At 45.6% G+C, this 16,063-nt stretch overlaps 1 protein-coding gene and 1 long non-coding RNA gene across 2 annotated transcripts; one reads left to right on the top strand and one right to left on the bottom strand.

Annotated features, from left to right (window-relative positions):
* Positions 1 to 1,800: 1,800 nt before the first annotated feature.
* Positions 1,801 to 2,191, bottom strand: LOC123440668. Its single transcript, XR_006630342.1, has 2 exons — positions 2,099 to 2,191; positions 1,801 to 1,992 (listed from the first exon to the last, which is right to left on the bottom strand). It is a non-coding gene; the product is annotated as an uncharacterized LOC123440668 (long non-coding RNA).
* Positions 2,192 to 8,987: 6,796 nt separating this feature from the next.
* On the top strand, positions 8,988 to 10,264 carry LOC123440669 (transcription factor MYB2-like). Its single transcript, XM_045117228.1, has one exon. It carries the CDS (start codon positions 9,091 to 9,093, stop codon positions 9,982 to 9,984), a length of 894 nt encoding a protein of 297 aa, XP_044973163.1. The 5' UTR covers positions 8,988 to 9,090; the 3' UTR covers positions 9,985 to 10,264.
* The last annotated feature ends 5,799 nt before the right edge of the window (positions 10,265 to 16,063 follow it).

Consider the following 16,063-nt stretch of genomic DNA (forward strand, 5'->3'; position numbering starts at 1 on the left):
CGTTGGTCAAGCCTCTAGTCGGTGTTGAGGTCTATCATGTAATCATCGAGGTGATCCTTGTGTGCACCCAAACTCCTAAATTGTTGTGAGTACGGGTTTGCACGGAGTATGTCCACTAACACCTTGACGACATTCTGGTCCAATTGTTTGGTGGCAGCCTTGCGATGGGTCAGGTTTGGGTCGTCATCATAGAAGTGCAGCTGGAGATGTTCTGGACGTGAGCTTGGCCCGAAGGAATGCACGTTGTGGTAGATGGTGTCGTGCGCCCGGAAAGTGTACACACCAGACTTCATGTTTGTGTAGTTTTCATCGAGGTAGGCGCCAAGGGTTGTGAATGCGAAGTGTCCATTAAAGAATCGTATGTTTTCCCGAAAGTGTCTAGACTCTGCATCCATGCTGGACCAAAGCCTCATTAGCTCAGGGATGGGATCTGGTTCCTTGAGCTCAATCTTCCCATTGCGACAACAGAAACCGTCGGTCTCAGACTCAAACTTCTTGGCCTTGCAGTGGTCGCAGTTCTTGGCGTGCTTCAGGATGTGTGTTCTATCTAGGAGGTTTGAGTAGACAAAGTCGAACGGATCAATGTCAACAGACTCAGCGCTAGACATGTTCGTGACTTCATCTCCATCATGGCTATCATCATCGGATCCTATTTGCATTTGTTCAAACACCACACTCAGAGCAGCATAAACAGATATTTCAAATAAGTCAAACTATCTCCTAATTCACCATAGACGATACCTTGCGAGCCAAACAGATAATACTCATCATCCATGAAGGCGGATGATATCGTATCATCGTCCAAGATGGTGCTTATGAATGCCCCCGTATCTTCTGCAACATCGTAGAGATAGTAAGCAAAAGAGGGTAAAGCGAAATTTTGTTCTAAAGATTGTGACAATAACAAATTTTTACCATCGGTTCCGACGGTGTAAGACGGGATGGTCATTGATGGGGCAGAATCAGATCGAGCCAGAACATCTGGCCGTGGCATTGCGATAGATTCTATGGATGGGGTGTTTTTCATTCTATGGTAATTTCCCTTTCTCTTTGCACTTGACTGCACCTTCTCATCGGAAGTCATAATTTTCCGGCGCTCCATGCGTGTCTCTCGTTGCCTCTGATTTTGCTCTTGAACATTGATTGTGCCCTCTTCCCGTTTCTTCTGTTTACCAGCTCGTCTCCTTGCGTTATCCTGATCCTTATGCTCGATTGTTAATTTAGAATTGCGCTCTTTATCATAAGTCCTCTAGGCTACGGTATTATGACGAACGCTATCATATTGTGAACTTGATGGAGGCAAAGTTTCATCATCAGTCAATAATGATGCAATGTTGTAGTTAGTAGGGTTTGCTGATTCAAAATCACTGGTGTTATTGAACACAACTTCCGGTGTAATGGAAGAATGTAGTATATGGCGAGCTAGATATTTCTCATGAATGTCATCACATGTGAGTGTGTTTGAAGCACGAAACATTGCATCATCAATTGACAAGGATGTATAGCTGGAGCTAATTGGGTTGTCTGGTTCAACAATAATATGTCATCATTCATCTCAATTTATTTTTCAAATATAATGAAGAAAGTGACATATAGTCAAAGTACGGTAAATCATTGTCAGGAAACATATAACATGGTATAACATTACCTGATACCATAAGGGGCGTCAGATTTTCATCATTCTTTAGTGTAGCTGAAGAACGCGATGCTGCATCATCAAGTGAGATGACATGTTCATCAATTCATTATTTACAAGATATAGAGCGGGCGTTGTTAAACATTTGGGACTTCGGAAGTAAATAGATGTTAGTACAATCTTACTTGATATCGTATGGAGAGTAAGTTTTTCATCTTCGATAAGCATCTCTCTTTTCTTCTGATAAGAAGCCCGTCTTTTTGCATTTATCTGCTCCCTTTTTTCGACAGTCAAGTTTTTATTGCATCCACCTGGACGTATTAGCCTAATTTCTTTGGTGTTATCCAAGACAACCCCTGTTGTCATGTTTCAACAAGAATATGTCATCATACTTGGAAAATATATTATTCAAGTGCAATGCTACATCATTAGGATGAAACATAAAATAGTTAACAACGCTACCTGATATAGTAAGGGGAGGCACATTTTCATAATGATTGAGTGTAGTTGATAATGACAACGCTGCATCGTCATGTGAGGATGATGTAACACCGCAACTAGCTGGGTTGGATGGTTATACAATATGATGAAAACATATGCCAAAAATAATGACATTGCATAAATCATTACGATACTCACAAACATATCACAAGCTTACTTGTCATTGTATGTGGAGCAATATTTTCATCTGCTATAAGCATATCTCTTTTCTTTCGATAAGAAGCCCGCCTCTTTGCGTTTATCTGCTCTCTTTGTTCGTCCGTCAATTTTTTTTTGAGCCCAACTGGAGGTATCTGCCTTGTTTCCTTGGTGTTATTCAAGACAGCTTCTTGTGTAATATTAGTTGGGTTAGCTATTTGAACAAAGGAAACAATCCATCTTACTAAAAAGACAGTACCCATGTACAATGCTAACTCATTAGGTTGAAACTTAAAATAGATAAGAAGGATACCTGATATCGTAAGAGGATCCACATTTTCATCTTGATTAAGGGTACATGATAATGACAACGATGGATCATAACAAGCTTGCATGTTTGAGGTTATAAGCTTTTTTTTTGTCACTCAACATTTCATTGCGTCTAATTGGCGGTGTCTGCCTTGCTTGTTTAATATTTTCCATGTCAGCTCCTCGTGTCATACGAAAATTAACGCATGTGGTACTATCATAAAGATGAAACATAAATTTTTATCGTCCATCAACAACCTACATAAGAAAACCCATAGCTTGTTTTCAAAAAGTGTACCTCGTATCACATGGCAAGGTTGATGAACATTCGTGATATCATTAAAGAGCCCTGTGACATGAGAGTCAGCATTCTAGAATAAGGCAGCACGTTTTCATACTAAAAAGAATGACGAAACATATCACAATCTTACTTGTCGTCGTTTGGTGAGTTGTCTTCTTGTCTGGGTTAAGCATATCTTTTTTCTTCCGATAAGAAGCCCGCCTCTTTGCGTTTATATGTTCCCTTTGTTCTTCAGTCAAGGTGTTTTTGCGGACAATTGGAGGTATTTGTCTTGTTTCTTTGCTATTATTCAAGACAGCTCCTCCTGTGATGTTAGTTGGTGTGTCATATTAGTTGGGTTAGCTATTTGAACAAAGGAAACAATCCATTTTACTAAAAAGACAGTACCCATGTACAATGCTTTATCATTAGGTTGAAACTTAAAATAGATGAGAAGGCTACCTGATATCGTAAGGGGATCCACATTTTCATCTTGATTAAGGGTACATGATAACGACAACGATGCATCATAACAAGCTTGCATGTTTGAGGTTATAAGCTTATTTTTTTCATCACTCAACATTTCATTGCGTCCAATTGCCGGTGTCTGCCTTGTTTGTTTAATACTTTCCATGTCAGCTCCTGGTGTCACACGAAAAATAACGCATGTAGTGCTATCATAAAGATGAAACATAATTTTTTGACGTCCATCAACAACCTACATAAGAAAACCCATAGCTTGTTTTCAAAAAGTGTACCTCGTATCACATGGCAAGGTTGATGAACATTCGTGATATCATTAAAGAGGCCTGCGACATGAGAGTTAGCATTCCAGAACAAGGCAACACATTTTCATACTAAAAAGAATGATGAAACATATCACAATCTTACCTGTCATCGTTTGGTGAGTTTTCTTCTCGTCTGGGTTAAGCATATCTTTCTTCTTCCGATAAGAAGCCCGCCTCTTTGCGTTTATACGATCCCTTTGTTCGTCAGTCAATGTATTTTTGTGACCAATTGGAGGTATTTGTCTTGTTTCTTTGCTATTATCCAAGACAGCTCCTCCTGTCATGTTAGTTGGGGTGGCTATTTCAGCAAGAGATACTCCATCATCCTCAAAAACATATTATGCAAGAACTATGCTAACAATATAGATGTATATTGTTTTTTAGTAAATCATTATATTTGGCATCTTTAAATTTTCTAGCTTCGGATGAGACCTGTAGCATAATATTTTTGAAGAGCTTAACTTCATAGCGTAGCATATACGTGTAGCTACATCTGAAACTTTGTCATCTTCAGTAGCTTTGCTTTTTGAATTCCCCACACCTACAATGAATGGGCAGCCCTATCAGATCCATCATTTTTGCATGACTATGAACTGTAAAATGAATCAGATACATGAGGTTCAGAACAATGGTAAAAGCTACATATTTAACTTGTAGGCAACGATTAAATAACTACAAAATTAGCTCGGACGAGACCACAAAGGCCCATACATTAGGCGGTATAAAATGTGAAAGTTGATTCAAATGAACATCTGAACTTTATAGCGAAACAAATACATGGTCCAGTAGAGCATTCATTGTCATCATTGTCACCTACGGCTATGCCATTTGCGTTGTATTCATCAACATTTGCCACATCTATATTAATTTGATCAGCATCGTCATCATCAGCATGCATGACTTGATCTATAAAATCATCTGTTCCATTTGGCAGTATAAGAAGCTTGCAACTGCCACTTTAGGAGTAGAGATACTAACATATATGTAGCAAGTTGTTAGAGAATTCCTACCATTATTTTTTTGTTATTTATAGTTTTATGTTGTTTACTATTAATCTTCATGATATTTCTAATGAATATTATGTGATAGTTGTAGGCAACGAATAAATAACTACAAAATTAGCTCGGATGAGACCACAAAGGCTCCAGATTATATGTTGAGCAGGCTGCAGGGAGATTGTCCACCACATCTACATTCTGGGATTCCTCTCATATTATTTTTCGAGTGGTTCGCATAAGGCCATAGGCCCAATCCTCGTCAAGTTAATCGGTAATCACACCCGATACTAGTCATTCCCAGACATCAGTAAAGATTGATGTTACCTATTTAATAAGTTGCATGTGTTTCCCTTACCTGCATTTTTGTCTCCGTTTAGTTTATGGTATTGATGTGTGAATCAAGTTCACGATCTTAGCGGCATAAATTATGAAAGTTGATTCCAATGCATACACTTGTAGGTAAACTTCATAGCGTAGCATATACCTGTAGCTACATATGAAACTTTTTCATCTTCAGTAGCCTTGCTTTTTGAATTCACCATACCTACAATGAATGGGCAGCTCAATCAGATCCATAAGGGTAAATCTTTTTGCATGACTATGATCTGTAAACTGAATAAGATCCATGAGGTTCCGAACAGTGGTAAAAGGTACATATTTAACTTGTAGGCAATGATTAAATAACTACAAAATTAGTTCGGATGAGACCACAAAGCCCCATTCATTAGGCGATATAAAATGTGAAAAGTTGATTCAAATGAATACACCTCTAGGTACAATTTTTTTTTGAACAGCTTATAACTTCATAGCGTAGCATATACCTGTAGCTACATCTGAAACTTTGTCACCTTCAATAGCCTTGCTTTTTGAATTCCCCATACCTACAATGAATGCATGCTTAAGAGCGGTAAACTCAACCAGATCAGTGTTGCCTGCTAAAAAGCTACAGATTTAGGAAGCTTTCTCCTTGTAGTTGTTTTTTCGATGAAAACTATTTTGAAAACAGATCTGCTATTCATAAAGGAAGTCGTCATTTGTTCTATGCAGAGTATAGTTTGAAGAGACGAAGAAATTTCCAGATGCACCCGCGCTCGTAAAACGTCTATATGTAGTGCAAGGCAAATTTGAGGCATATATTTGTGTATGAAATTTTGTAGATCCGACACCATATGTAGATCTGGCTCAGATGTATTCGGACAAAGGACGTACATAGGGTTGTACAAATACCTAGATTAGTTAGAGAAAATCTGAGATATACCTAGTTCAAGTACGGCTGCTGCTACGACGGCGATCAAGTATGCCGTCGGTGACGGCGGCACCGGTTGATGACGGTGGTGGTAGACGACAACGGCGGTTGACGGTTGGCGGCGGTTGACGATGAAAAACTTAGTTGACGACGGCGGCGGTTGACGGCGGCGCTGTTTCACGACGGCAGCGGTAGTTATCGACGGAGGCGATTCACGAAGGAGGCGGTTGAGGACGGCGTTGGTTCACTTAGTTGACGACGAAGGCGATCAGAGGCGATGGGAGGCGGTTGAGGACGGCGGCGGCGTGATAGGGGTAGCGATGCGATAGGGTTTTTTGACGATAGGGTAGCGATGCGCTGTTTCTGATGTTTGCGAGCGTTGGGAGACAAAAAATAACCAGAGGTGGACGAAAAATTAACCAGGTACCGGTGATGAAAATTAACCGGTGACGAAAATTAACCAGTGAGATCCGGCTACCAACTGCCCCTTTATTAGTAGAGATACGAGGTGGATATACATTTGCCGTTCTATATTTTGTGGCGAGGGGGTGTACCGAAACAAAAGTGTTTAAAGTTTATGTTGTGTCGCGTGTGTTTTCGGCCCTTATATGATACATGCCTCGAACTTTAAACGCAATTTAACAGTTTGCGATATAAAGAGTCCGCTAGAGATGCTTTTATGTCTCACAGCATCTCCACTCGCCCCCCCCCCCCCTAACAACCTCCCGAGGGCGCTTTTTTTAGCGCCGACGGTGCAAAATCGACCCAGTCATGCCCCCAACTCCTCGTTTAGCGTCGGTTTGGGCCAAAATAACAGCAGGCGAACCCGAGTCGAATCCAACCCCCCCCCCCGGCCGCCTCGAAGCGTCCGTCGAAGCAAAAAGCCAAGCGGACCCGCTTTGTCGACGACAGTCGGGCCATTCCCGCCGTTTCCTTCCCCTTCCTCCTCCCTTTCCCTCCATTTCCCCGCCTTCTCCCGTCATTCTTCTCCCGCTCCCGCCATCCGGCCGCCATGCCGCCGAAGAAGTACACCATCATCACAAGCGGCTCCGTCGCCGCCGTGTCGCACCTGGAGTTCGGCGTGCAGGATGAAACATTGGACACCGCCGGCGACATTGACGACGAGCTCGACGACACCGAGGAGGAGGAGGGAGAGGAAGAGGCGGTGTAGGTGGAACCAGAACCAGTGACGAAGGAAAAGGGAAGAAAGAGAAATTGGGCCGCGAATGCCAAGCCAGCCGAACCACATGTAAAGTGGACGTGAAAGGAAGACGAGTGCCTTGTCGAAGCATAGAAGACCGTCAGTATCGACCAGATCACCGGCGCGAATCAGAACACCGACATGTATCGGGGAAGAATCAAAACGGCGTTCGACGAACGCAAGCTGGTCGACCCCCGACTTCTCCAACATCCACATGGACCGCGGCGAGAAGGCCACGGCGAACCGCTGGTCGACGATCCAGACGGCCTGCAAAAAGTGGCATGGGATCGTCTAGGAGGTCGTTGCTCGCCGGAAAGCGGCGCCAATGTCGAGGGGCAGGTATTGGCAAAGTTCGCCGGCCCTAGTTCGTCGCATCACCGTGTATTTTGCCGACATGTTTTGTTCGCGTTTTTGTGCACAGGATTCAGATTTTTTATCGCGCCGACGACGAGGATCAAAAGTTCAGGTTACTTCACGTGTTCTCTGGGATCGAGTCGTGCGAGAAGTGGAGGAAAGTTCGGATCGCTCTGGACAAGGCCAAGGACACCTAGCTACAACCCGGACACGCTTGCCCCTCCTGTGGCACAAGGGTGCCCAGATGGCACCAAAAAAGCCAGGGCGGCGAGGGACACAGCGCCCGTTGCCGAACGTCTGCAAGCTTCGATCGAGCAATGCGTCGCCAACGCCAAGAGTAGTGCCTCCAAGAGGGAGAAGAAATCCGACGCGCGGTGGTCGGCGTTGATAGTGAACCGGCATGTCAAGCTCGACCTTCTCAGGACCAACGTCGCCGTGAAGAAGAGGAACACCGACCTGGCGTTCTTATTGGGGGCAGACACGTCGACGATGGACGAGCAGGTGAAGGTGTGGTACTTCGCGGAGCGCGAACAGTCTTAAACCAGATGTCGGTGCTAGTGACGACTGCAGCGGCGAACGCGACAGAAACCACGCCGACGACCCCGACAGGAACCACGCCGACGACCCCATCAGAAACCACGCCGATGACCCCGACAGGAACCACGCCGACGACCCCATCAGAAACCACGCCGATGACCCCGACAGGAACCACGCCGACGACCCCAATAGAAATCACGCCGACAATGAGCCCGACAACCCCGGCCAGTCCCGGCAGAGGAGTCGGTCGTTTGATTCGTTCTATCCTTTCCTTTTGATCGCCGAACTACTGGGTGTGTTGATCGCCGAACTATGGCATGCTGATCGTCGACTTGTGGCATGGTGATCGCCGAATTACTGGGTGTGTTGATCGCCGAACTATGGCATGCTGATCGCCGACTTGTGGCATGATGATCGCCGAACTTGTGGCTTCTTTTTGGCAGCGGGGAAGACAAATTTAAAAACGTTGGTGTCTGGGGGTCGAAACCTGAGGCGCGGTTGAAAACTCTCTCGCCCCCCAAGATAAAAAAAAAAAGCACCGGCGCAACGTTAAAAAGACTTTTGCCACGATGCGTTGGGGTCAAACGGTTGGAGATGCTGTCAGCTAGTTGAGTTCTAGATACACCCATAGTCTTTGGCCCCTGGGAAATTGCTGTAATTTACCTCTTGCCCCTCAAACATTCTCTGCCCAGATCCGCCGCCACTAGTCACGCACGCTGCACGCATCAGTACATCCTCAGTCATCAGGTCAACGTTCAAACCTCAGCAGTCAAGCAGTCGCCCAAGTGGGGCCATGCGACCGATCCTGCCCAACAACACGCGCGAGCGCATCCTTTCCCTCTTTAAAAAAATCAGCACTAGCACCACTTTCCATTTTGCGGCTGGGCTGGCACTACTGCGGCAGCACACGTCCCGTATTCTCCTTTGACCAGCCCACACGTCTTCCTCCACTATATAAACCACCGTCTCCCCCTTCTCCTCGTCACATCCGAAGTCTCACCTGCGCCAACAAACGACAACACCAGCATACCCAAGCCGTACTGCATGCTCTAGCTCACTCCAGAGCTCTAGACCACTTCGAATCCAGCTCACTCCAGCGACCATGGATCACCTGGATTACTTCGGGTCCACGGGCATGGACGCCGTCTGGACGGGGACGTCTTGCGGCTGGCCGGCGGCCGCGGCGACGACGGGCGGGGAAGAGGCGGTGGACCAAAACCTCCGGAGGGGGCCGTGGACGATGGACGAGGACGCGCTCCTTGCCGGCCACATCGCCAAGCACGGCGAGGGCCGGTGGAACGAGCTGGCCTGCGCCGCGGGGCTGAGGCGCACGGGGAAGAGCTGCCGGCTCCGGTGGCTCAACTACCTCCGCCCCGACGTCCGCCGCGGCGACTTCACCCCGCAGGAGCAGCTGCTCATCCTGGAGCTCCACTTCCGGTGGGGCAACCGCTGGTCGAGGATCGCGCGGGAGATGCCGGGGCGGACGGACAACGAGATCAAGAACTACTGGCGAACCAGGGTGCAGAAGCACGCCAAGCAGCTCAGGTGCGACGTCGACAGCCGGCAGTTCCGGGACGTCATGCGGCACCTCTGGATGCCGCGCCTCGTCGAGAGGATCCACGCCGCCGCCGCCGCCGCGCCCGCGCCGAGCATGGAACGCGCGGCGTCGCCCATGTACCATTCGCCTGACACGACGGCGGTGACCACGTCGAGCACGGCCGGTTCATCGGTGTCTCTCGAGGTGCAGTTCCCATCGAACCAGCTTGTCTTGACCGCCGGCAGTGCGACGAACTGGTCAGGCTCAGGCAGCGAGCAGTGCGGCAGCGGCAGCGGCAGCGCGAGGAGCGATGACATGTTCGACGGGAGCTGGTCGGAGCTCCTCGCTCGTGCGTGCGACGACGGCGCGGACTCTGTGGTGTTCCCGGACTTCGAATTTGGAGAATCCATAGACGACAAGTGGAGCTTGGAAGACATCTTGTTACAACAGCAGTACTGAACTACTGATCAATTAGCAGTACTGTGCTACGTCAACTACCTCGATTTTGTTAACGGCCAGATTAATTGTACTAGTATGATCTTCTGGATTGCTAATCAACACAGCTAACAAAATGAAGAGGCACTCTGAAGTCTGATATATGCCTCCTTGTACGGTCAAAGCTAGTAATACGAATTAACATAAGAACACTAGGTGATATCCCGCGCGTTGCTACGCAAACTTTTTGTGATTTTTATTACCAGTATATAGCAAAAAGTTTGAACAATGTTGTGATAAATTAGCATGCCAAACTACCTAAAGAGAAAATATATTAATGTTTGAGGAGGCACGGAGAAGAAAACATAAAACAATGGGTACATTGCAGAAGCTTCTGAACTTGTTCATACAATTAGCTGTTCTATTGAGCGTACAAACAAACTTCCTACTATGTTTCAAATTCATCATTCAATGAAGGGTTCCTTCTATTTTATATGAAAATCAATACAGTCGAGGAGGTCTTCGACTTGTCAACTCTCCAAAATAACAACAAATGTGAAATGACTAAAAGTATACGAACTAAGTTATGGAGCAAAGTCACACTCAAACACCATGAGGAAACCACAAATATGCCATCATGAGAAAGCCCCAAAATAACATGTTTTGCTGACAATTCCTAACAAAGTAGTTGACACACTGTTATTCAATTGCATAAATTCCGATGAGAGAAATATGTATACTTTTTACATATGAGAAGATCGTAACAGGTTTCAGTCGGAAGTTATTAGTTGCTTCGGTGTGATTTTTGTTAAAGGTATATGCTACTATACAACTTTTTGTAAGATATAGAAAGTAAACTTGATGCAATAGTTTTTGGATGCTGATTGCGCAATGATGATAAAGAAAAACATTGCATACTTCTCCCAAATATCTTCAAAGTGAATACTTTTATTCACATCAACTGAACCATTAATTTTAATGAAAAAATAACACCATAACCCGGGATTACCTGGCCGGTGACTTGAGAATCAATAATGTTAAAATCTTAAATCAGATAAATTGACGGCCCTAGACTGTTGAATTCCAATTATTTTTATTTTCTTTCCTTGTTGAATCCAGAAGAGATCAAGGTGGACATGCCCTCAAACAAATGCAAAGTGTGATAGTCATGTTAGCCATTTGTCGGATCCCCTATCGTACTGTCATTTCTTTTGGATAACCTGGAATATGTCAAAATGGTTTAAAGCCCGTACTACTTTGGATGACCTGCTACCAAGATAAACATGGTTTAAACCATGCACTTTTTTCCATGTCTAAAAATCCCACGGCGAAAATTCTGAACATATGTTCTCCAGAAAAAAACAATTACGGGATCTCTCGCCTTCTCAAATTGCTTTCACCTTCTCAAATTGTATATGATCTTGATTTTAGAACACTACACAAAATTGGAACAAGAATGGCAGGGGATCATCGCATCTCCTTGCCGTCGATTTTGGTGATCGTGAGGGCAGTCATAGCCGTTGGGTAGCAAAGATCTGAAGGCATCTGCCAATTCATAGAAAAGAGAGAGAGATGAACTGCTGACCAAGAACATCGATCAAACAAAGATATAGGCAGAAACATTTTCAGTGTGGGCAAACGATGGCGATTACCTTCTGATGAGGCATCGTTGATCCAGTCGATCTGAATTATTGAGAAACATGTAGTTGGTGCCCACCGTGGAAGAGATATGTAGAGGGGTTGAGAGAAAGCACACATATGCACTTCCTCGCCTCCTTCTACACGATCTGGACGTCCCATGTGTGACGACGTGGCCACCGGTGTCATTGACGACCTGATCTGGCCCCTGAACACGCTCGACCCCAATGCCACCATGTACCCCCACCGGAGTCCCCTCTAGAGCGGGGAGTTGCCAAACATGACCGGGATAGGAGAAAAGGTCGACGGCATAGGCGGGGGCAGTATCTCCTATTGTCCCACAGACAGCCGTCTGATCTAGAATACTTGGTGGGAAGAACAACCCCATATATATTCAATGGAGAGATTGATGGAAAGTAGAAGAAACGACAACTGTGTATACAGATGGAGAGATTGAGGAGTTAATTAGCGTTCGCGCTGGTTCGATTCGAGTGGTCGAACGCCAAAGAGTTACTCCCTCCATTCGATTCAAATATAAATTCATAACGGAACCACGAGCAAGTTCATCTGATGCTACTAATGCAAATAAAAATAATGTAAGCGTAATCTAGACTACTCATCGTCCTCCTCGGTGGTGTAGCCTGGCCACGTAAACGCGTCGACCCATTGAGGTGTTGGAATTATGCCCTAGAGGCAATAATAAATATAGTTATTATTATAATTCCTGTATCAAGATAATCGTTTATTATACATGCTATAATTGTATTGAATGAAGACTTACATGCATGTGTGGATACATAGACAAAACACTGTCCCTAGCAAGCCTCTAGTTGGCTAGCCAGTTGATCAAAGATAGTCAGGGTCTTCTGATTATGAACAAGGTGTTGTTGCTTGATAACTGGATCACGTCATTAGGAGAATCACGTGATGGACTAGACCCAAACTAATAGACGTAGCATATTGATCGTGTCATTTTGTTGTTACTGTTTTCTGCGTGTCAAGTATTTGTTCCTATGACCATGAGATCATATAACTCACTGACACCGGAGGAATGCTTTGTGTGTATCAAACGTCGCAACGTAACTGGGTGACTATAAAGATGCTCTACAGGTATCTCCGAAGGTGTTCGTTGAGTTAGTATGGATCGAGACTGAGATTTGTCACTCCGTGTGACGGAGAGGTATCTCGGGGCCCACTCGGTAATACAACATCACACACAAGCCTTGCAAGCAATGTAACTTAGTGTAAGTTGCGGGATCTTGTATTACGGAACGAGTAAAGAGACTTGCCGGTAAACGAGATTGAAATAGGTATGCGGATACTGACGATCGAATCTCGGGCAAGTAACATACCGAAGGACAAAGGGAATGACATACGGGATTATATGAATCCTTGGCACTGAGGTTCAAACGATAAGATCTTCATAGAATATGTAGGATCCAATATGGGCATTCAGGTCCCGCTATTGGATATTGACCGAGGAGTTTCTCGGGTCATGTCTACATAGTTCTCGAACCGGCAGGATCTGCACACTTAAGGTTCGACGTTGTTTTATGCGTATTTGAGTTATATGGTTGGTTACTGAATGTTGTTCGGAGTCCCGGATGAGATCACGGACGTCACGAGGGTTTCCGAAATGGTCCGGAAACGAAGATTGATATATAGGATGACCTCATTTGATTACCGGAAGGTTTTCGGAGTTACCGGGAATGTACCGGGAATGACGAATGGGTTCCGGGAGTTCACCGGGGGGGCAACCCACCCCGGGGAAGCCCATAGGCCTTGAGGGTGGCGCACCAGCCCTTAGTGGGCTGGTGGGACAGCCCAAAAGGGCCCTATGCGCATTGGAAGAAAAATCAAAGAGAAAAGAAAAAAAAGGAGGAGGTGGGAAAGGAAAGAAGGACTCCACCCACTAAACCAAGTAGGACTCGGTTTGGGGGGAGTCCTTCGCCCTTCGGCTCGGCCGACCCCCTTGGGGCTCCTTGAGCCCCAAGGCAAGGTCCCCCCTCTCCCACCTATATATACGGAGGTTTTAGGGCTGATTTGAGACGACTTTTCCACGGCAGCCCGACCACATACCTCCACGGTTTTTCCTCTAGATCGCGTTTCTGCGGAGCTCGGGCGGAGCCCTGCTGAGACGAGATCATCACCAACCTCCGGAGCACCGTCACGCTGCCGGAGAACTCTTCTACCTCTCCGTTTCTCTTGCTGGATCAAGAAGGCCGAGATCATCGTCGAGCTGTACGTGTGCTGAACGCGGAGGTGTCGTCCGTTCGGCACTAGATCGTGGGACTGATCGCGGGATAGTTCGCGGGGCGGATCGAGGGACGTGAGGACGTTCCACTACATCAACCGCTTTCACTAACGCTTCTGCTGTACGGTCTACAAGGGTACGTAGATCACTCATCCCCTCTCGTAGATGGACATCACCATGATAGGTCTTCGTGCGCGTAGGAAAATGTTTGTTTCCCATGCGACGTTCCCCAGCAGTGGCATCATGAGCTAGGTTCATGCGTAGATGTCTTCTCGAGTAGAACACAAAAGTTTTTGTGGGCGGTGATGTGCGTTTTGGTGCCCTCCTTAGTCTTTTCTTGATTCCGCGGTATTGTTGGATTGAAGCGGCTTGGACCGACATTACTCGTACGCTTACGAGAGACTGGTTTCATCGCTACGAGAAACCCCGTTGCTCAAAGATGACTGGCAAGTGTCGGTTTCTCCAACTTTAACTTTAGTTGAATCGGATTTGACCGAGGAGGTCCTTGGATGAGGTTAAATAGCAACTCATATATCTCCGTTGTGGTGTTTGCGTAAGTAAGATGCGATCCTACTAGATACCCACGGTCACCACGTAAAACATGCAACAACAAAATTAGAGGACGTCTAACTTGTTTTTGCAGGGTATGCTTGTGATGTGATATGGCCAACGATGTGATGTGATATATTGGATGTATGAGATGATCATGTTGTAATAGAAATATCGACTTGCACGTCGATGGTACGGCAACCGGCAGGAGCCATAGGGTTGTCTTTATACTAATGTTTGTGCTTGCAGATGCGTTTACTATTTTGCTAGGATGTAGCTTTAGTAGTAATAGCATGAGTAGCACGACAACCCCGATGGCGACACGTTGATGGAGATCATGGTGTGGCGCCGGTGACAAGAAGATCGTACCGGTGCTTTGGTGATGGAGATCAAGAAGCACGTGATGATGGCCATATCATGTCACTTATGAATTGCATGTGATGTTAATCCTTTTATGCACCTTATTTTGCTTAGAACGACGGTAGCATTATGAGGTGATCTCTCACTAAAATTTCAAGACGAAATTGTGTTCTCCCCGACTGTGCACCGCTGCTACAGTTCGTCGTTTCGAGACACCACGTGATGATCGGGTGTGATAGACTCAACGTTCACATACAACGGGTGGAAAACAGTTGCGCACGCGGAACACTCGGATTAAGCTTGACGAGCCTAGCATGTGCAGACATGGCCTCGGAACACATGAGACCGAAAGGTCGATCATGAATCATATAGATGATATGATTAGCATAGGGATGCTTACCACTGAAACTATACTCAACTCACGTGATGATCGGACTTGAGCTAGTGTAAGTGGATCATGAACCACTCAAATGACTAGAGAGATGTACTTTTTGAGTGGGAGTTTAGCGAATAATTTGATTAAGTTAAACTCTAATTATCTTGAACATAGTCTAAGTCCACTTTGAATATATTTGTGTTGTACATCATGGATCACGCGACAGTCACCCTGAATTTTAATGCGTTCCTAGAGAAAGCTAAGTTGAAAGATGATGGAAGCAACTTTGTAGACTGGGCTCGTAATCTTAAGCTAATCTTACAAGCTGGGAAGAAGGATTATGTCCTTAATGCTGCGCTAGGAGATGAACCACCCGCTACGGCTGATCAGGATGTTAAGAACGCTTGGTTAGCACGTATGGAGAACTACTCAGTAGTTCAATGTGCAGTCTTGTATGGCTTAGAACCGGGCCTTCAACGTCGCTTTGAGAGTCATGGAGCATTTGAGATGTTCCAGGAGTTGAAGTTTATCTTTCAGAATAACGCCCGGATCGAGAGGTATGAGACCTCCGATAAATTCTATGCTTGCAAGATGGAGGAGAACTCGTCTGTCAGTGAACATGTGCTCAAAATGTCTGGGTACTCAAACCGTCTAGCTGAGCTGGGGATTGAACTCCCGCAAGAGGCTATCACTGACAGAATCCTTCAATCACTGCCGCCAAGCTATAAAGGCTTTGTGTTGAACTACAACATGCAAGGGATGAACAAGTCACCCGGCGAGTTGTTTGCGATGCTGAAAGTCGCAGAGTCTGAACTCCGTAAAGAGCATCAAGTGTTGATGGTGAATAAGACCACTAGTTTCAAGAGAAACGACAAAGGCAAGAAGGGTAATTCAAAGAAGAGCGGCAAGCCTGTTGCCAATCCGAC

This window comes from Hordeum vulgare, chromosome 3H (genome assembly GCF_904849725.1).
Source record: "Hordeum vulgare subsp. vulgare chromosome 3H, MorexV3_pseudomolecules_assembly, whole genome shotgun sequence".
NCBI lineage: Eukaryota > Viridiplantae > Streptophyta > Magnoliopsida > Poales > Poaceae > Hordeum > Hordeum vulgare.